Raw genomic sequence first — 22,774 nt, 5'->3', positions numbered from 1 at the left:
ATCTGTTTGCCTGTTCAATGCGATAGAACTATTGAGACATGCATAGCGAACTTTGGATTATTTCTTGCAGTGTCTTTTTCTCTTTTTTATCTCCTACCCATACTGGTGTTTATTCTTATCCTTGATTTGTGTATTTACGTTTCTAAATGTTAATTAATATCGATTAAACTTCATTATATTCAGGATAAGAAACAGAAGAGGAAAGAATGTTAATTAATACATTAGTCGTCATATGGACGAAGGTAAACTGTGACATTTTCTTAAACGAAACTAATCTACCATCGAAATATATTCCACGCTTGCAATGCTATTTCTCTTTTTTCTTATAAATTTGTTAAATAATCGGAGGTAAATCATGCAGTTTTACAACTGCTTCAATAATTTAGTCTTGAAACGTTTAGTCATACTTTTGCGAGTTCACTTCTCTATTTGAATTTGAAGCGTGAATTTTACGTTTCGTAAGTGCATATTTTCGTATAATGCGAAAATTCTTAGGAAATGTCACAGAATTTGGTCAATAATCGTAATTAAGAAACAAATGCATGTGGGAAACGTTTAACAATGATCATTGAATATCAGATTTACGTAATCGATCGATCATATGTCAATGATGGATATAGAAATATTCATATCTATCGACAATAACAACAATTGTGTCAATTGCACATTATGCACATTTGCACTTGTGTCACTATGTCAATTTCGTCAGTGGAATATTTTGACATTGATTTACGAAATAATCTCTTTCAAATGATCGAGCAATCCGAACTCCTTTTGAGAAAATTAAATCGGATATTTTACTTTTGCAATAATTGCATCTTGCGAATTTTGTCTGTCCTAAAAGTAATTCGCGAGACGGTGAAGCTCGATTCTGAAATTTACTAAATAAATGAATCATCCAACTTATTTTAAGAGAATCGAATAAAAATGGTTACTTTTTTGTGTTATTCAATTTAGGAATGTCGTTTGTTCTAAAAATGATCTTCGAGGTACATTGAAGTTTCTATTTGAGGGAAAGCAATATTTTACTAGGCACATTTAAAATCTACAGACTATTATCTCGACGATGAAGTTGTTAATCTTCCGCTTGGAACTTCTAATTTGAATTCTAATTTACTGGAAAATTTATCTTTTCTCTCGCATTAACACTCACTGTCATTCGCTGCCAGTTTTTTAGTAAACCGGCGAAATGGAAAATATTACTCGCGTTTCTTCCAGAATTTGCCAGATTCTAAGCTTAATTCTACTTCGATCAGTTTAGTTTTTAATTCCCTCTGAACGAAGTGTTAAAGTATTTGCGTCTTAAAAAATATTTTCGATTTTACTAAATCTAATACACGAGGAGCAAGCTATTTGGTATTCAATGAAGGCTGCATAAGAATAACGACTTTTTAACATTGAAGGAAATGCTAATAAAGCAGAAAATTGAATGGCTTCGGAAAAACAGCCTGTTACTTGCTGTAAGAAAGGTATGAAACTATTTACGCGGAAAAATTATCATTTTAATTCGCTATTATTTAAAAATCGGCGATTCCCTATATAATTGTTTATTTGACATTTGTATTACTCTCGTATTTCTACATGTGTTATTTGCATATTGTAACATGTTTCGCTGATAGCCGGTAGAAATAATAGTGTGCATCAATATTTGACACGTAGATCATGATTTACATTCCACCTGAAAATAATTTACGATATTCGTCGGTCTCCTCCTCGTCCTCGATACTTTCCTTCTTTCGTCGTGGCAAGCGTGTTTTGCCCGTAGATATTAACATCTTCAAAATTTCTAAGAACAGAGGGAATTGGGACACGAGAGACAAAAACGAGGAAACGAACGAAAATCAGTGGGACAGGTCGCTAAGAAACTTACGACGTACTGATTACACGTTTGCTCGAGCTTCGTGCACTTACTGGACTTATGTCAGAAAATTGAACAACGTTCCCGTTCTCACATTACAAAGATGCATTTATAGCCTAAGTTTTTTTTTTTCTTTTTAGGTTTCTATGAATTTACAGTTAGGTGGCTACAGTAAATTAAATGATTCAAATTTTTTACTCCTTAACTTGGAATGGATAACTTAGCACAATTTTTATGTAGTGTACGGACCACTCAGAAATTAGATTCCATCAACTTTCATCAACTCAAGATAAATACATACGTACATACGTGTTTATTATTTCTTTCAAAGTTTATCTTTCATAGTTTTTCCTCTCTGTGGTACATGAATATTAATACAATTCGCAGAATGTCCAATTATAACGTATAGAATCTTTTTTATTTCCAATAAAAATTATATTATATTATGATATATATATATATAATATAATATAAAAAAATATTATATATTAAAATATTATATAAAAAATAATATATATATTATTATTTTAATATTTCCAATATACAGACTAAAAACTAATCGATGTTGATATATGAATTATTCAATATCATTCGAACGATTAATTAGACGTTAATTGATCTTACAAATCGAGCGGCATCCTGCATAATATAAATCATATATTATAATTATTGTGTTTTCATTAGATACATGGAATAATATTATTAGTAGTCAAGGAAGAAGGAAAGAAATGTTTCGTTTTGTGGAAGACATCTTTTCTTTATTTTTCAAATACTCGTCGAAATAATGCTTGGTGTTCCTTAAGGAGCTAATTTAAGTGTTAATTTTAAACCTCGGCCGACAGTGTCAAAGCTCTTTGAACGGTCCCCTTTATTTATCGCGATCAAATTGATTTAATACCGTCCAACAGTGTTACATTCATTTCATACGTGTCTCGAATAGACATGCAAATTGTCATGGTAACGAGACGAAATTTTTTTTGTATGAACGCTTCGCCTTGAACGTCAGCCGAGGATTTCCTTTATTCGGTTCACGACACCGGACGAATATTACTCAATGTCCTTTTAAGCCTCTTTCGTCTGCTATTTCGCGTTTGTCCGTTTAAACTGAAAGACAGCGACGTGCAAACGAAATGATAGAAATGCCGATTTTACATCCTTCTATTCGATTCTTTCTTCTTTGACACTTTTCACGTCGATGAGTAGAGGAAAGCGAAATGAAGCTATAAATATAATGCTTTGCGCGAGACCAACTCTCGAGTAAACACTGTGGGATTTCTAAAGATTTCTGTCCAACATACATTTTATTGAATTTTTCAAACAATTTGAAGATATTTATAACGCACTTAGAATCATAATCCAAAGGCAAGAACAACGTTCAAATCGGCTGTTTCGAAAATAGGTAATTCGAAATAGCCACCGAAAAAGGCCACCTTAATGCAATCTATTCTTCCAACGTAACATGAAACTTGATTCAAACCAATTCCAAAAAAGGACACTATTCTCGAATCTCTTATGGAGATTTCTCGTAAGCTATGCCAAAGAACAATTTCCAATTACATTTATCGTAATCCAAATTCAGCCGAAAGAAGAATTCCAGTTTATCTAAAAGAGTATCTTCTAAACTACGCTGCAACTAAAGTACGAATTATCCGACGTAATTCACGATTCAACTGGAACCTACCACAGAAACTATAGTCGAAGTTATTCCAAAATTTCTCTCTAAACTACACTGGGGAAAAAAAACGCAAAATATCTGCACCGCAACTTTTAACTAAAAGATATAATCTAATAAACACGAAGATGGTACCCCGCTGGGGGTAGCCACCCACACGATAATCAAACAGCTAAAGAAATTCACCAAATGTCCAAATTGGACAAATTGTGAATTGAAATTATTAAATAAAAAAAAAAAAAACTCTTAACTGAAAAAGCCGAGTAGTGATAAAATACCAAAATAAAATCGAACCTATTCTAGAAATTCTTAAATAAGTAAATAAAAAAAAATAATAATAATAATAAGTTGAAAATATTTTTCTTCGTCATTCACAGACTGCAAGTCCAGGCGGATCGCTTCATTGGCTCTACACTTGTCGAAACAATACAGTTCGATGTACATCAAGTGCCGTTCGTCGCGTCTCTTTCTAACTTTGAAGATCATCGATATCTTTCGCAACAAAAAGCCTGCGCGTTTTATTCAAATCATTTCCTATCCTTCGCTACTTCACTATGCCGACTAATACTTCATTAAATGGCACCGTTTCCGATCGGAACATTCTTTCCCATGTCCAGATCACACCGACATACCGATCGTGTGGGGGATTTCGTCGACGTGGTTTTATGGGTCGTCGCGGAGTTGATAAGTGGGACATACGCTCTTGCATCTCCGTATTTCGTAGTGAACTCGCCATCAGGTCGGATCATCAGCAGCCTAGGTGACTACTTCGGAACAGATCCTTAGAGCAACATCGTGCCCAAAGGGATTCTATCATTCGGGGGAACTAGCGACGAGCGATAACAGTAAGTCGTTGTTATTCTTCGAGACTTTGAGTTTCGTTCCGTTTGAAGAATCGGCAACAACGTTTAGCAAATTGTTCGATATATTTCGAAATTCTGGATATATAGGATTTTTAGTTGGCATTTCAGTGGTGTCAACTTTTCGGGCAAATTTTTATTTTAACTTACGTTTTAAGTTTGATTCGTTGGAGGGAAAGAGGGTTGAACAGGTTGTTTGGTAAATTTATCGATTGTTTGGATAAACAGGAGCATAGATTTGTATTTTTATTTTTACTCAAATTCCGAGCTTTCTTCTTCGAACCTGCTTCGTGCACGAAGAATTCGTTACCTTTTGCTTGGGTTCCGTACGAAGAAATGTTTGACGGTATCGAAGGGCGAGAATGGAGAATTTTGACGAGCTGCGATGATAGGGTTTTTAAATTTTGGATTACCAAAGGATAAGGATAGAACGGAAATTTTTATAAACGAGGATCGAATAGTATTATGGTTTAGATTCAGATGATACGAAACAGTGATTTTAAGATAGATGATTTAACGATAGAATTACGCGATTTTTATGAATCTGCGATGTAACAAGCCTCGCGCTGGGTATCGAGTAGCTTGCTAATTTGCATATCGATGCAGAATTGAAGTATGGAATTTCATCGAGTAAACTTCTTATACAGTGACGACTGTACGACACAAATTTTATTCGAGTGAACGCGGGAAAATGAACCTTTTAAGATAAAAGAATTACGTGGAGTAAGAATTACGCTTTACATAAATAAAAATAAATATAAAATATTACTGATATAAATAACAATCGAATATAAAATTCGTTTTATTTCGAAGCTGTTGTTTCGCAACCGAGGCCGCAAATTTATCAAAGTGTAAAGGCAACTTGCTCTTCGTGCCACGTAATATCAAAGATGCCATTATAGTCTATATCGTATCTAACGTTTCTTTTTAATAAAAGATGCAACAACGACGAAGTTCGTATTTCCTCGCGATCGGTTTATATTTTCACGAACCAGCAGGTTTCGAATTTCATCGAATCAGACTTCTAACGTGTTCGTTTCCCGATGGGAAAGGGAAGGTAGGAAGAACGAACAATTGCAGTTAACTTTAGCAAACAAAATCGATTTCTATAAAAAAAACAGGCTGTTTCTAATTACCGAGAGTTCGAGTCACTTGAAAAGAAGATCGCTTTTCCTATCAAATTAAATTTATTTTGAAATTCCCCAAATGTTGTATACCCTCGTTGTACGTAACTCTATGTTAAATGTTCGACGAACTTTAAGACTTTCGATTCCCTTTTCTTTTTCTTTTTTAACTCGAGAACATGTGCCATTCTGAAAATTTACAAGATGAAATCCTCGTTTTCGATTCCGCGAAATTTCTTTTATTTGTGTAACATGTACGTTCAGGATTTATCCTATTAGAGGGAAACCCATAATCGATATGTCACAGTTTTACTAAGCTTTTTCTAATTCGTTTTTTCTAAGCAGACACGATTCTCTCGAAATCGATTTACATCGATTTTCTGGGCTGAATAAATAAATTTTCAAATATAATAAATTCTAAAGTTCATAAACGAAGTAACATAACATCAAACGAAAGAATATTGTTTGTTTCGTCGCAAGAGTCACGTGCATTTAATTAAATGCGCTTTATGACAACGTTTCTAACACGCATACGAATAGATAGAAGCACGTAGTAGCGTGCTACATGCCAGGACATTCAGTTCAGCCATCGTCTCGAGGTTTCGCCAACGTCCATCAGCCGGAATTGATAAGAAACTGGGAAAACGGGTCTCTGTAACACAGCTTCCTGACACTTCATTGTTGTATAACTTTCTAGGGGAAAATCGGAACATCAGAAACGTTCCAAGAAAGGACAAGAAAGAAAGGACAAGAAAAATGTTAAAGAGAGGTTTAGTGACAGTAAATAATTAAATCCCTAGGGATGGGTTTGTCTTACGATTCTTTACACTTATCCGTCCACACCTGTTTGTATTTGAAACGATTACATACCGATCCAGCGGTAAAGTTTAGTGACATGAATCAAGAAATCTGAAAATGCAGAATCTATAAAAAACTGGACAAAAGAATCTGGAAAAAACAAAATTGGAAAATTGAATGTTTTTTAATTAATTTCGTCTAGCGTAATTTAATTCGATTTAATTAGCTTTGAAATTTACTCGATGTACAACGTAATTAGCGTCTGTATAGCTTGTGACAGAATATTCGAAGAGTTCGTAAAAAAGGTATTGGTATAATAATATTTTCAGAAATGTAATAAAAAAATTTTTTCAATATTAGAGAAGTGAATTTGTATTTTTATAATTGGCGCCTATAATTTGTTACGTTCGCAGGGATACGCGTATTCGAATTTCATAGGAGAAGCGAAAATACGGCATTATGTAGTTTTGCAGTGTTTTCATTAGAATTTTGATTTATTTGTTAATACATATTAATTGAAAAGATTTTTGAGAATAGAATCGTATAGAAAAGCATACTTGAATGTAAAAATTCAAAAGTCATCCATTCAGACCATAACACATTCTCATTGAGATTGAGGTTTCTATAAACGTGTATTATATGATTCTGATCATTCTATTTCTTTTCTTCTGAATGAAATCCATATTAATATCTTTTAATAAACTCGTTTTCAATGCTACCATACTTTTATAATATCTTCTTAGTAGTAAACAAGATTTGTTGTGCGTATCATCACCTACGTTATTATCACGCTACATCGTGATAAAATTATTTATTAATCGAATTGACTCTAGAACGAAATTAATATTTAAAAATATATCTACATTACTTTGTAAAGTTATATCCAAATCTTAGGTACTTTGTCTATTCGTTTTTCCGTTATGTTACTACAAAATTTATTAATTTTAACTGTAATATCCTCAACATCGATTTTCGAAGAAATTGATTTAAATCTTTTTCCCTGAGACTTTTCCATGCAGATTTCTGAACGAATCCGTTTCGTTTCGGGGCATATAAACTAGTCTTTCTTTTCGGCATACTTTTCTCAGTGTCTGCTTACTAGACTGGAATTGAATCGTCGTTGAAGATCCGCAACACCGAAGCGAGGCAATTTGCAATTTTGATATCGAGTCTTCGACGCGCAGAATCGTATCACGATTTTTCTTATCCCCTGTCTTTAATTCGAACAGCTTTCGTTTCATGTCCCCGGTGTTGTTTGTCCAATCAAGTTGATCAACGTCAAAACTCCGAACGTAGCCATTTCATCTATTTCCATATTTGTCTTTCTTGTCGTTTCACTATTTTACCTCTGGACGCTCGATGCTCAATCGTTTTTTATGTTTTATTATCAGCGTGGATCTTATTTTTAACGAATTAATTTATATTCTTCTTTCAGCAAGATCGTTTTGATATTTCCTTAAGGTGATATTGAAAATCATGATTTATTTGTGATTTGATGTTTGTGAACCATATATGGAATTTTATATAAAACACGTTTGTTATTTGACCTTTTGAAAAATAGTTGGAAACAAGTTTAGACAGTGACATCAGATATAAACTTTACAAGTATAATAATCGAGTATAGCAATTAATAATTAAGTAAAATAAACTAGTACAAGTATATAGAATGTTGGTTGATGAGATTCTGACGAAGATCAAAATATCGATAGCAGATGAGTAGTTGGCGGACGAAACTTAGGTTTATAAAGAACGTAAAAATGTTCATAAATGACTCATGAAAAATAAATTATATTATTTCAATGATAACCGTATAATATTTGTAACAACGATAACATTCGTGGAGCTGTGCAACATTGTGTGCAAATATATTAAATATATTCAAATGAAATACTATGCTATGAATAATTATTAGAAAATGTGCAAGTTCATAATTTATTTTCAGATAAGCATGGGAATATATTATTCCATTTTCATTCAATGCAAAACAGCAATGAAATATGATATTCTATCAAAAAGATTGGTGATATATTAATTGTTTGATACGTTGGAAAATTGGTCCGTTTATACTAGAATTGATTTTTTTACGCCATACGAGTAATCACGACGAAACTATTAACATTTCTATATTAGCAGAAGAAGAAATTGAATTTTTGATTGACGCGAACGACAGCGACAAATGTGTCGCGCGTTTTTTGCGAATTATCGGTGGCGCGTGACCGCTCTTAACGTCACAAACCTGTGAAAATTACGTGCTTCATATTTTCAAGTATTAACATTTTTAAAATGCAAATTTCAAAATTTCAAGTTTCGGTATTGTACAGTAGCAAGTAGTACGAATACACAGTATCGAATATACAATACAATAAATGTCAGATATCTGTTACATTAGAAAATAAGAGTATACTGGCAAGTGAAAAAATTTAATTTCTATTATTATTTGACTACTTTTACCAAAAGAAAATCCAATAGAATACTCCTCGTTCTCATTTAGTAGAATGACCCTATCACTCTTCAACAATTTTTTTCCATTTCAAGCTGCTTTCGTTCATTTCGCATGATAATCTGCTTACAAATCAAATCTATTGTTTTCACGGTAAATTGCGTTAATTATTGCTAGACAATCGCTATAAAAAATTATTCCATTCTTATCCTTTTCGAAACTTATCCGTCTCTGTTCCGTTTCGAGATCGTCTGTCGCCAATCAGAAACAAATACTTGGTCGCCTGCAGATTCCTTCGGTGCACCATCGTGGATTGCCATAATTACGCCTCCCATCTGACGTAATTTAAACATCTGACGATTGCGACAGGATGACTGCGAGACAGTACAAAGGAGAATTCGATGGAGCAATGAGAAGATTCTCGCTCGTTTCGCGGTTTGTATTGTCTACGACCTCGTTGGTGAAAGCTTTGGCCACGAGCTCATTCCCCGATTACACTATCTTTTCATTTTGCTTTTCGTAGAAATCGGTTCGAAAAATTCGCGAACTTTTGTCGACGATGTTTCCGAGTGAATTCGTGCCTTTGGATTCCTCGAAGTTTTGGAATATCGGAAGCTTGCAAAATTTTCCAGCATCTCAAACTTGTGCAAGTTTGGAATCCTAGACAAGATTCGAAAGTGTCGTAGAATGTCTTTTTATGTGGAGAAAGGAGGCGAGAATGAACGATGATGATGTGCACGTGATTGGTTATGGTTAAATCGAATGGTCGAGATAATAACGACGAAAGGCTTTATTTTTTTAAAGAAAGTATCGTAGATTTTACGACTTTACCGAACTCGATTTAACGTCCACGAGGTGGCAATTTCTATGTAGCGTACAGTGTAGTGCATCGTTGCAAGAGTTTTCTTTCCAAACTTATTAGTGCGTTCTGCGGTTAAAGTATAAATCGTAAAACTATAATACTACGTACAACTAGTTACTAATTACGTATACTATCACTGTTAATTTGTTGTACTATAATTACTATTAAAATGCAATGTATTAGAAAAGATAAAAGAATGTGAAACATGAACGGTACGATAATACCATCTTTCTTTTATTTCGATACTTGGCAAGATGAGAAACGGGCTGATTACCTAGAGATATTGGCAGAATTTTATAAAAAACGATCAAAATTATTCATACATTGGACGTTATTTGTTTTCTATTATTATAACAATCGATGCAGATACATTTCTCCTGGATTACTCATAATACCAACAAATTCATTCTGATTTAAAATCAATGTTACAAATTTGTGTAGGAATACCGAAATGAGTAATTGTAAGTGGAATTTAGTTTCCATCTCGATTCTCATTTCTTGGCGACAATGAGCTAGAATCTAGATCTAGATGATAGCGAATCAAACGTTTATCGTCGACTTCGTAGTTTTTCTTCGTCGTTTCACCTTTCAACATCGGCCAGTTATACAATGCTTTCGGTTTGAAAATACGCTGAAGTCTGTGATTTCTTTTTCCTTTTTCTTTAGAGGAATTCGCATTCTAGCATTTGATATCGATCTGCTGATTTGTTCAAGGTCGATTCAAATATCTCTAAACTTGAAACCACAAGTCCACATTTATATCGCAAGAGTTATTCCTGACGGACTTTGACGATACGTCGAATAAAATTCAAATTCTCTACAATTGGGATTTTCAATGATTACATTCATAAATAAAGGTAAAAGAAAGTGCAGACACCTGAACATGTAAGTAACATAGTATGAATCAGGCTTAATAAATTTAATAGGACTTTGAATTCGATCGGAAATTTAAGTCGCATGATTCTATTCGTTGTGTCTAGTTCGTATGTGTACAAATATAAATATACCAAACAATTAAAAAGGTACAAAAGGGAATCGATAATTTATGAAATCAAAGTTAGTTGAAACGAAAGTTTATGGGATCGAAGGATACCGGAGCGCATTGACCCAGGTTTCTCAATTGGTTCTTTGACGATTACAAGCAGGTTTCGTTCAACCGTTGACCTGAATACATTTCCATTAAACTGTACTCGTTCGAGATTGATCCTCGTATGTGTATATGATTTCACATTGAAAGTTATGCTAGCAGCATCGCATTTGTCAAATTTCCAAATGATTCTCAAATCGAAAATACGTCATTCGCGGTACGTCGACATTAATCAACGATATTAATATTTATCGATATATCTTTTATCGGACACTTGCTATGTTTTTTATACTCATCCATCTTTCGATTCCAAATGTACATTTGACGTATTTTTCTTCCGACAAATAAGAGAATTTCTAACGTTTAGGATCGAAGTAAGAAGTCAGGGATGTGAATAACGATTGCGGCATATTTTCCAAAAATTACAGATATTTTGAAATTATTTTCTTTGCACTGATTCTCAGAAACAGGCAAAAAGAGGTTGACACATGCCCAATATCTTCTTTTCTTTTCAAACATCGACCTGCTCGCTTTCGCGACGTTCGTGTTTCCGGTAATCTCTCCAAACGTATTAATAGTCCTCGGAAAGATAACTAAGCGATTTCGAAATCGCCATTCATCTTCTTTTCAAACTACACCGCTCGTACGAATGTCAAAGATGAACCTGAAAAAGGAAACGAGTCACAACTGGCACGTGATCAACAGCGATTTCAATGTCGCTCATTAGCGTTCCTTGAAAGAAAGCTTGCTTTCTTCCGACAAATTGTCATCCCCGTTGTTATTCTAATTATCATCCCATTATCATCGATAATACGTCGAACACACGAACGAAACAATGATTTGCTCGCGTCGGCGAGGTCGCATGAAACACAGGAGACCCCAGGAATTCTTTCTGGGGATTGATAATGACTTCAAACGCGCCATTGACCTCCTTTATGGAGAACCTGTTCCCAGCTCGAAACTCCATTTCTTTTCTTTCTGCTTTTTCCCTCTCCTGCGTTCTACGAATCTTGATCTTTGCTCGTCACTCGGCTCCTTTCTCTGCGGATACTCCCTTCCGGATACGCAGCATGTACCGTTCATTTCGAATTCTATCGTCGAACACTTTTACTAGGACGACCATTCGGTACACACGGTCCAGACCCTGAACAACGTCTTTAACTTTCACGTAATTGGTGGGTAATTAAGGAATCCGGTGAAAGATTAGCGATACGTTTAGATTGGTCTTTTTAGTTTCTACTTCTTTTTTGGTTCTTTCTTTTTTTCTTTCCCCCTCTTTTTTTTTGTTAGAATCAATTAGTAAGTCGTTTCTTGCCCAGTTCTTCAGGTCTTCGTACGAGCGATTGTTAAGCGTGTTGGAAAATTCTACGTGTTTTCTGGTGCGAAGGATTTGCATGTCGAAATATTACGGACGAATGATTGGAAAGACTGATTAAAGTTTCAAATATTCTGTGACGTATGGTGGTTAGACAGCGCATATTTATGCGTATATAAATTTTTGCGTACGCCATTAAATAGATAGAACCTAGGTAAACATTGAAACTGTTATGAATAGTATCTCACTTTATTTGAATATTTTATATATTTTTGCATACTCTACGTGTTTTAAGCATTTTTACATACGTCAAACTTTTATGAATGCGTAAATATCCACAGTGTAACGATAACAGTCCCGCAAATTTATGTTTCTGTATATTTTACATTTTATATGGAAGCGACGGAACTTGAATGGAAATTTTCTTCGCACTTGACATATGATAATGATCGATAAACATTCTCTGTTGGATATTTTTCTATGAATCGAATTCCATGTAAGGGAGAAGAATGTAGGAAGATGAGGCGAGAGTTTATGAGAAAAAGGTTTCATTCGAATGCTTAAATCTTGTTTGAATTTTGTTCTTACTTCTACTTGATGCTGCGTAATTGAAGATGTAATAACACGATTCGAGGAGAAAACTTGTTGAGGTAAACTTGTTGAGAAGGTCTGTATAATCGACCAATTACAAATGATCGAAGATCTAGTTCAGTGGTAGATCGTTTAATCTCATTTCGATGATGTGCAATAACGCTTTCAGCAATATAATCCACCCGTGTCAACCAGAAATTTGTAGTTCGAGAAAATATTTCCGAAAGTTAATACTTTTAATCAGATAATCTAACGTCAACTCAAAACTCAAAAAAAGAAAAGACGAAGTGCTTCAAATTGCGCCATCTGAAGTAGAAAATATTCTGAAAGTACAATTTCAAGAACAAACTACTCCTCTTTTTCCTTCCAGATAAAAGAAAGAAGTGGAAAGGAAAGGTCATCTATAACGTTCGAAAGACACTGAACAAAACGTGGAATGTACATAAAATACAATTTTGGGCACACATTGGAAATTAATCTGACAGTCACAATGAAGTGCAAACTTTCACGCGTCTAAAAACACGTCGCAAGTGGAACGAGACTCGCTTCGCGGTTTTGCATTTTTTGAAAGTGTTTATTATTAGGTCACTGGGTCTCGATTATGAAGACGTTTTGTCGCAACCAGTAAAGATCACGCGCTTCCTTCGATTCGTCCTTGATCGATACCTGATCGGTGATTGAACCAACAAGACGATCCTCTCATTAGATCGCCTTAAGTGACATGTGTAAAACCTACCCAGTCAACCTGTTAGAACATCTTACTTTCCTTATAAATGGTCAATCGTACTTATAATTATTGGTCATTAGAGCGATTTAGCAGAGAGTTCTCAGTTTTTCGAAACTCCGGACTCGCTCACTTACTATGATCAATGATGTTCACGTTTAGATATTTGTTTAAAAGAGAATTAAAATAGCCTGTGATATGATTTAACAAAGCCGGAAAGTATTACATAATATAATATATCGAATCTAAAAAGTAGACTGTAGAAAACTTTGAATGTATTTGAATCCTGGAGAATATCGAATTTCTGAATTGCTTTCCGTGATTTACGGTATATCGGTGAGGTTTTTCGTTTAATAAACATCTTGGTTGAACGTCGTTCGAGAAAATTCCTGAGCTGAATTTCCAGTTTTCCGGAGCTATAAAAATATTATTCAGCTGTTACGAAGGGTTTTCTAGATCGTAAAATAATAGCGTAAAATATATACAGTGATACAGGGCACTCTGGTCGTTCGTCGGTGAAGGATTTCTTTTGTTTTAAACGAACCTGCACATGTTATCACATGTGACACGCGAAACGTTACAGAAATCGATATCTGTTTCAGATTGTTCAAGATGGCACCAAACTTGTTTGGTACATCGGCCACGTTGTATTTGGAGGCATCTCAGCAAAATATTCATCAAGGGAAATCGACGGCAGAGAAGACGAACAATCAGGAATTGCTGGTCGAAAAGTCATCGAATACCGAGTCGAGCTATGAATGGAAAATCGTTTGGAGAAACGTGATTGCATTCATTTATCTTCACATTGCAGCTATCTATGGATTATACCTTAGCTTTACTTCAGTCAAATTCCAGACAAATTTATGGTGTAAGTATAAATTGTTCGATGAAACGTGCATGTAGTTTAGGAAGAAAATTAAGAAAAGAAGAAGAAGAAAAAAGAAAATTAAGAAGAAAAGTTAATCGTTGGGTGAATAGGAAAGAAAAGAAGGAAAAGGATTGGAAGTTAAAGACTGGAATTCTTACGACTAGAATTTCAATTTCATCGCAAACACACAGAAGAAACACACGAAACGTCATTCTTTCGCTATCTTTCGCTGAAATTGGCATTGCGCATTACGTGCTTCGTATTCGGTCGGTTACAAAAATGATCATCTTTCCTAACTAGACGATATTCTTCTTCTTCTCTTCGCTATGACGTTTATACGATACGATTACAGTTATTAATAACAGCCGCGCGTAACTGGGTCGAATATAGAAACTTTGAAGATAGAAATCTTAAGAACGCATGACCTCGAATACCGTGGTTGCAATTTTGAAAAAGCTATCTAAGTCACCAACGCGCGCAACTACTTTTCAAAGACGTAAATGCTACACAACATTTTACAGAAGATCCTATTACAATGAAGATCTTCGACAACAACATTCCACTTTCTTGTTGATAGAAATCGATGGGATGAAAGCGTGATCGTGAACAGCGTTAGAATCCTATACATCTGGTTACATTTTAAACTATGGTATTCTGACTGCTTAACACGAGTTCATTGTGGATGAAGAAATCACGTGCCTGTAGAAGTGTTATTATTATTGGCATTATTATTAAGCGGTTTTATAAGTTCAGGAATTTTTAAATTGCAATATACAATCAATATTTTAATGTGTATTGGACATGAGAAAACATTGTATCTAGTCTGGCGTGATTTTCGGGCTGGAAATTATTTGGAGCTTAGGAAATGATTTTCCGTAGTTGTATGTATTTGAATTTAATAAAATTCTATGTTAGAGATTTTGTCCCTATTTAGAGTAGAAGGGGAAGAAAGTAGAGAGAAATTAATGTAGAATGCGACAGAACAGTAGCGGAATGAAATGAGATGAACTGGCGTAAATAGAGTAAAACGTAGCGAAAGTGGAACAGGAGAAGGTAGAATACGATAGAAGTTAAAGTAGGATAGGATAGAGCAGAGTCAAGTACAATAAGATTTTCGTGAAATCAAATACAACATGTTAACGAGAAATAAAGTGTAATTAAAGGAGAAGAGGCTAAAATAGAATCAGACGGGAAAAGAATCACATAAATAGACTAATCAATTAATGTAAATAGGATATATTATGTTAGAGTAAAATAAGTTAGAGTAGAATCAGACAGAATGGGACGGTAATAAAATTAAACAAAATAATATATACAGTGTAAATAGACTACAGTAGAATTAAGTGAAACAAGATAGAGTAAGATACTATGGAATAATTTAAACGAATAGAAGAATAAACAATAGAGTATAATAAGATAAGATAGAGGAAAAATAAAGTTGAGTAGAATGAAACAAAATAGCAGACGTATTAATAGGGTTAAATAGAGGACAGCAAGAATGTAATTAAGTACAACAAGATGAAATACAATAAGGTAGGAAATGTTGATATCATGATGTAACATAGAACGAAGGTTAATAAGAAAGAAAGTAGAGTAGAATGAAGGTAATCAAGTATAATTCAATCAGTAGAATAAAATAGAGAAACAAAATATAGTATAATGGAGACGAAAATAGGTCAAGTTTAAACAATGTAAAATATACAAAAATATATATGATATAAAGTAATATGCATAGTTGAATTCTAATGAAATACAATGTAATATAGATGTGATGTAGGGGCATAAAATGAAATAAATGAACTGTGATACTTTCAGTTTGCAGCCTGGGGATATTTGGAGGGATTGGTGTTACAGCTGGTGCCCATAGACTTTGGGCCCACAGAACGTACAAAGCGAAGTGGCCCATGCGTTTCCTATTGATGATCCTCCAGACAGTTGCCTTTCAAGTGAGTTTTTATTTCCCTGCTTTCTCTCCTTTATGAGAAATTAACAAATTGAAACGTAAGTACTTAAAATGTACGAGGCATCGTTATGATATTTAGAGAATGAGAAAAATCTTCATATTTCAATTATTTATTTCTTTAATACTGTTCATAAAACATGGATTTACATAAAAATTCGCATTCTAATTACCACGTTCGTATGCAAATTGATTCTATATTTCTTTTCATCCTTGATGGTTGATGTTTCGTAAATCCTGTCATATCGTTCGTAGAAAAATAATTCTAAGATTCGTAATATCTTTTATGTATCGAGATCATGATCAGGTTTCTTGTATCTCTAAGAGGATAATTTTATATCGCGTTTTCATTGCAAAATGTTCCAATAATTCCCTCGACAATATTACTAAAAATCAGAACGTTTGAAAACTTCAACATTGCTTCGTAGAATCACATTTACGAATGGGTGAGAGATCACAGAGTTCATCACAAATTCACGGACACCAACGCAGATCCGCATAACGCAAAACGAGGATTCTTCTTCTCACATGTAGGCTGGCTTCTAGTTCGAAAGCACCCGGATGTGTTGAAGAAAGGTGCCACAATTGACATGAGCGATCTCGAAAACGATCCCATCGTCGTTTGGCAAAGAAGGTGAACAATGACTACGAATTATAATTTTTCATTTCTAATAACAATCATCCAGCAAGGAGTGAAAAGAGATCCTAAAGTTGAGCCTTGAAAAATTATATTTTCTGGAATATTCTCAACAAGGAAAGCTAATTTTTATTTAGAATGGTTGTTACTAAAAATGGGAAGTACAGTTCACTCAAAGAAAATAAAAAAGAAGAAAATCACACGTTAAAATTTGAGCCGTTTATTTGGTGATTTTCTTTACTAAAACATTTTCATATTTAGTCTTCGAGAAATATTTGCTAGCACACAAATAAATAAAACTGAGTTAAATTTGTTGACTTTTAGTGACTTTTAAAATTAGGTATTCTATTTCTCATCGACATGATTTTACGAGGATAAAAATAAATTCCATTAAATTGTAGAAAATATTTGTTAAATCTGTAAAGTAATCCCAATGGAGGACTTGCTCCTAGTAGTGTTAAGTATCGCGTAACAAGTCAACTTGTTTCTAATGAAAGTAGCTCTTGATGCGTGTCAAGAAGCTGTTTACGACACGGGATGTGCCTTGAACCTTTCTCTTTGACGTTTTACAGGCTGTATCTTTTACTGGTGCCACTCTTCTGCTTCCTGCTTCCCGTGTGGGTGCCCTGTTATTTCTGGAAAGAGACGTTATTTAATTCCTGGTACAGCACTCTAGCTAGATACACACTATCCTTGAACGCAACGTGGCTGGTGAACTCTGCGGCTCATATCTGGGGCGCTAAACCTTATGACAAGTAAGCGATTAATTTACTTGTATTTTTAACATCTTTTTGGGTAACGATAAATAGTAATTGTATTATAATATTTAATTAAATTAAAAATCGAAAGGACTTGATTCACTCATATTAATTTTCTTTAAAAGTTACAACGGTATATTAAATTATATTATAAATTTACAGTTGTACATTAAATTGATCTCTAATTATTTTATTACAATTATCACAGTTTATACAATTTTGTAACTTTCACATTGCATTTAAAACTTTCCAAAAATCATTATAGACAATAGATACAATTCTATGAAATTCTAAATCGAATTAAATGGGATTTTATAAATTTCCAGGGTTATTACAGAAAATACAATTTATAAATTGTTCAAAGTATTACTTTATAAATTTCAGGAATATTGGTCCCACCGAAAATAAAAGCGTGGCTATAATGGCATTCGGTGAGGGATGGCACAATTACCATCATGTGTTCCCGTGGGACTACAAAGCCGCCGAACTCGGCGACTATAAGGCCAACATCACTACTGCGTTTATCGATTTCTTTGCTCGCTTGGGTTTGGCGTATGAGATGAAAACCGTCCCCGTGGAGGCGATTAAAAGACGAGCGATCAGAACTGGCGACGGAACTAAGTACCGAAATTACCGTTATTAATATTTTAAAACAGAGAATCTCGTCGAACTGCAAAATTTCGATTTTTCCAATCATAATTTTCCAAATTTTCTATATTTTTAAATATTCTTCATTAATCAATCGAGGCAAATATAAATCAAGAAGATCAAGAATCTCCAAGATCTTTTGATCTTGGAGAAAAAGGAGCGAACTTCGAAAGAGTTTAAAATCAAAAGATTGGAAACAACTCGTCTATTTTTGCACAGTAATTTTTGATACTCTAAAAATATCACGGTTCAAGGTTTCGCTTCTTACTGTTTGAAAGATAATATTAATAGGATTTTGAAATATGAAATTTCAATTTTCAGGTACAATAAACACGACGACTCTCATCATCATATGCATGTGGACATGAAATGGGGCTGGGGTGACGCGGATATGAAGCCGGAGGAAATCCAGGAGGTCGACATCATTAATAAGAGCAACTAAACGATCATTTGTGCTAGATATATCGCTAATCGACACGCGATCAATCGTTCACTACGTCAATTAATATTCGTTACACGTTATCAGTGGTCTATGGTTATCGTTCCTCTGTGAAGAGATCGGCTGCTTAATCAAAATTGTTTCATTTAAAATAAGCTCCAGAAATTCAGCAAATTGAAACGTAGGCAAACAAACGATTCGACACAAACAACGCACGGCAATATAGTTTCCGCTTGCGTTTATAGCGCGAAACATATTAGGAAAAAAAAAAATAAATTAACAAGAAAGGAATTAAACTGTAGATTTTTATGCATTCATGTAAATCTTGATTCTAATGGAATAGAATAGAACAATTCTGTATTTCGGTTCTATTTCCATTTAAATCTATTTATAAAAAAATACAAATTTGCATAAAAATCCGCTGTTTAAATAATACAAATAAAAAGACGGACGAAAGGAATGGGAACGAAAAAGGATAGGAAAATAAATTTTATGAATCTCTTAGCAGCAGTCAACTGTTAGCTCACGGAATCGGACTAAATTTGTGGCCTTTGTGTCGCGATAGTCCGAAGTGTCGCGAGCCTGTTATTTTTCGTACTTTCGAGCGTTCCCTAGATACTTCGATTCGGAAAATCGGGAATATGGTAGTTTGAACAATTGATCGGTTGATCACATCGATTCGATGTTATATAATATTTGTTATACAACACGGTGGATCGTGGTGTTTTTCAAGCCACATAGATTTATCGTAACCAAAGTAACCAAGTAAACTGTATATCGATTGATCGACTAGTTCTTGGACCCACAGACAGAAAAGACACTTTACGCGTTGGAGATCGAATCTTGACGATGGTTAATCGCCTGGGATCACGTAAGACTTCCTCTCCCGTTCCGTCAACGCAAACAAGTAGAATGAAACGGTCGAAGACCTAGTAGTGTTAATGACGACAGTTACTCGTCGCCTCTCCGAATTTTACGCTTGTAAATTGTTACTATGTAAACGATAGTCTTTCCTGCCACGAATAGCGTAAACGATACGTGTAATAGGGAAACGCGGTTGATCGTGTCATACTTAAAAATTTCATGCAATGCCGCTCGATCGATTCAGTTTTGATACACTGATTATTATAGAATCGACACGAAACTATCAAATGTTACTACACTTATCTTGCTGAATATTTATTACAAAAACTATAATAGACTTACATATCTGAACTTGGAAATATAGTATATAGGGTCCACTTGTATACGAGGATTTTTAGCTACGATATTTTCTAAAGGACCAGCTATACTTTTTCGTAAAGATACAAAGTTACGGTCGAGTTATTTCGAACACGTGAAACGCACACCTAACGCACATTATACGATATCGACGATCTATGAAATTCAGCAACCAGGAATATTCTTCCGTTAGAAGTTTCCAATCTCGTCAAGTATTTTACTGTATACTATTAATGTAATACCTTGAATTTTTAAGATTACGCGAAAGGAAATATAATCGCAGGATCCCAGGCATCGTGAGAGACGGTTCGACGAGAACGATCGATCGTAGATAGGATGGAAGGACTCGGGCTCGATGTTCGTTCGTTGGTCTTCCGTCAAATGTTTCTTGAAGAAATCGGGCTCGAGTTGCTCGCGATCACTTCATCATAGGACAAAGCGTCAATTAAATGTACAATTCGATCGTGAGGCGATCGACGGTCGTGGAAACGGATCCATTCACGAATACGTGTCATGCAGTTCGACAATCGTTTCTCGGAAAGACGGGTGACAAACAGCGATCAAGTGCGATAATCCAATATCGACCACTTGTCTTGAGAATCCTGTCTTGTCAGAGACTGTCCTGTCGCGCGAATACATCGCGTAGAATTTGTTAAAAAATATGTTACACACGAATAATTTGCTAAAAATTATTTGTAGAGTGGCCTGAAAAGGAGAGTCCGAAGATTTCAGAGATTCTTTGAGAGAATTTTAATCCGACATAATTTTTTTTTAATATATAACCAAGCTTTATTTGATGGAAATGCAAATACCATTTTTATTTAGAAAATTCAAAATTGAACAGTAGTTAAACGTAAAATCGATAGTATAAAATGCAATTAAATTCGCAATTTGGTAATAGGAGTTTTTGAAATTTGATCCACGAGGTTACTCGAAGATTCGCCTGTAAACTATACAACGATACAGATACATTCTCCGTGATTGCTAGGAGTTTTTAAATTCTTTGATTTCTTTTGCCAACCTTATCAATCGTGTTTTCCTATAGTTAAACTATGTTTTGAGTCGGAGGAAAAATGTCAAAGAATCGTTTTCGATACGAATGATCATCTCGTAGTAAAATTTAAGAAAAGACCTCTTTATTCGAGCGAAAGTGAGATTGGGCCACAAAAATTCGTGAAATCAGGGAAGTATCAGGATTAGATCTCCTTACGCTTGTTCCTGATGGGCGATTCGATTTTGCAAAATACGATTCCAAAACTTCGATCGTTGAATCGAACGAGAACGAACGCGGTCGTGAATTTCTTCTCTGTTCAACGCCTGTTATGTATTTATTGTCGAGAATATGAAAATCCTTCGCTGGTTATATAATTTATACCGTTCAGTTTGATAGTGATAACAGAAACATGGGAAAGGGACGAGCAGGTGCGGCTGTAAATTGTTTCTTCTAAATCCTGCCTCGGTTACGATTTTGAGCTTCTTTTAATTTATTGCGTTTGTTTGTAAATATGGATTCCTACGACAACAGGACTTTATCTATCTAGTGATCACAGAAATAGTGTCGGCATCTCTAACGCGTTTATTATCTAATTGTGAGTTTCGTAAGCGTTCCTGGACGTTCGTAAACGTTCTTCTGACAAGAGAGTTGTGAAAAGACTAAAAACAGTAGTGTATATATTTATTCGCGTAAAGAAGGAAATAGGTTGCTCGTAGTTCTCAAATATTACGAAGTCCTGACAAAGACAGTGACGTGAATAAATTGATAATTATTTTTAACATGTAAAACATATTTATATATAGCTATGTTATACAAGGTATTGTTTATGCTAGATTATTTAAATGTTATTAAAAAAACAAGCATCGTATTCGTTTCTCTTTTTAATACCTAGTATATTGTAGTACATACAGGTTTAGGTTGGACATTTTTCGCCAATAATTTTTTTAGCAAAAAAGATTGAACATATAAGGTTCTAAATAATTTCTTTACAAAAATATACAGAAAGATGTGTCACGGTTAGAGTAGAGAAAAGAGCGGATAATGTAGTACTTGAGTTATATATAATTTATTTAACAGACAGTTTTCAAGAGATAGTCAGAAGGAAGGAAACGCTTCAAGTTAACTAAAGAAAAAGAACTCGAAGATCTCACAGAAGAATACTTATGGGTCCAAGGCGCGGAGCGGCGGGCATTGTCCGACTTGTAAAGTCTATGTTAATGGAAGCAACGCAAAAGAAACTCGAAAAAAAAGATACGTTAAAAAATATGAATAGAATGTAGAGGATATAAACACGAGGTTAATTACGAGCGAAAAGGAAACAGCATTGTTTTCGTTGCGTATGTAAGCTTTACTGTGGACAATATTGACAATTTTCAGTGTATTTATAAATAAATTATTGTTATCCGTAGAAACACGCGTGTTTTTTGTCACCTATGCAACGTTTAATATCGGATACCGAATTATGAAAATCCTCGTTTTTCTACCTACCGATCTGACACACGTTAATTCACGTGCTCTTTTTATTCTTTTTCCATAAAACTCTTACCGTAACGAATTACACAGTTTCGAATTTAGTTTACACAGAAACCTCTTCACATGCTTAAGTACATATGGGATGATCTAATACTATCCCAATGCTTAAGTTAGTTTATTTTCTCGACGGATTTATTATGCAAACTTTTTCCTCGTCTACCCAGTGTTCCCAATTTGCAAACACGTTTTGTCATAGCATTTGTCTTAAAGGTGATTATCCTGAAATTTGCACGTGTCGAATTTACACTTGACGAATTCCTTTGTCCTACTTCGATGGGCAGTGAGAAAGTGCGACTCAAGACAAGGTAATTAGTGTATGAAGCAGTGTTAGAAAAACGTCGTCTTAATATTCGTTTCATTTATTCGCACTTAACTAGTATTGGTA

General features: G+C 34.5%; 1 protein-coding gene across 2 annotated transcripts; it reads left to right on the top strand.

The window, feature by feature from the left end:
- Positions 1-4,199: 4,199 nt before the first annotated feature.
- LOC122566438 (acyl-CoA Delta-9 desaturase-like) lies at positions 4,200-22,268 on the top strand. 2 transcript variants are annotated; one of them, XM_043723644.1, is made up of 7 exons: positions 4,200-4,375; positions 13,934-14,199; positions 16,015-16,145; positions 16,588-16,793; positions 17,369-17,551; positions 17,939-18,175; positions 18,524-22,268. In XM_043723644.1, the coding sequence occupies exons 2-7, from the start codon at positions 13,944-13,946 to the stop codon at positions 18,642-18,644; spliced, it is 1,134 nt and encodes a 377-aa protein (XP_043579579.1). In that variant the 5' UTR covers positions 4,200-4,375; positions 13,934-13,943; the 3' UTR covers positions 18,645-22,268. The 2 variants fall into 2 exon arrangements, with proteins under 2 accessions (XP_043579579.1, XP_043579578.1); XM_043723643.1 differs by lacking the exon at positions 4,200-4,375 and adding an exon at positions 9,108-9,187.
- The last annotated feature ends 506 nt before the right edge of the window (positions 22,269-22,774 follow it).

This window comes from Bombus pyrosoma, linkage group LG4 (genome assembly GCF_014825855.1).
Source record: "Bombus pyrosoma isolate SC7728 linkage group LG4, ASM1482585v1, whole genome shotgun sequence".
Taxonomy (NCBI): Eukaryota; Metazoa; Arthropoda; class Insecta; order Hymenoptera; family Apidae; genus Bombus; species Bombus pyrosoma.
The sequence above is the reverse complement of the archived record's forward strand: the minus strand, read 5'-3'. Positions and strand labels throughout refer to the sequence as shown.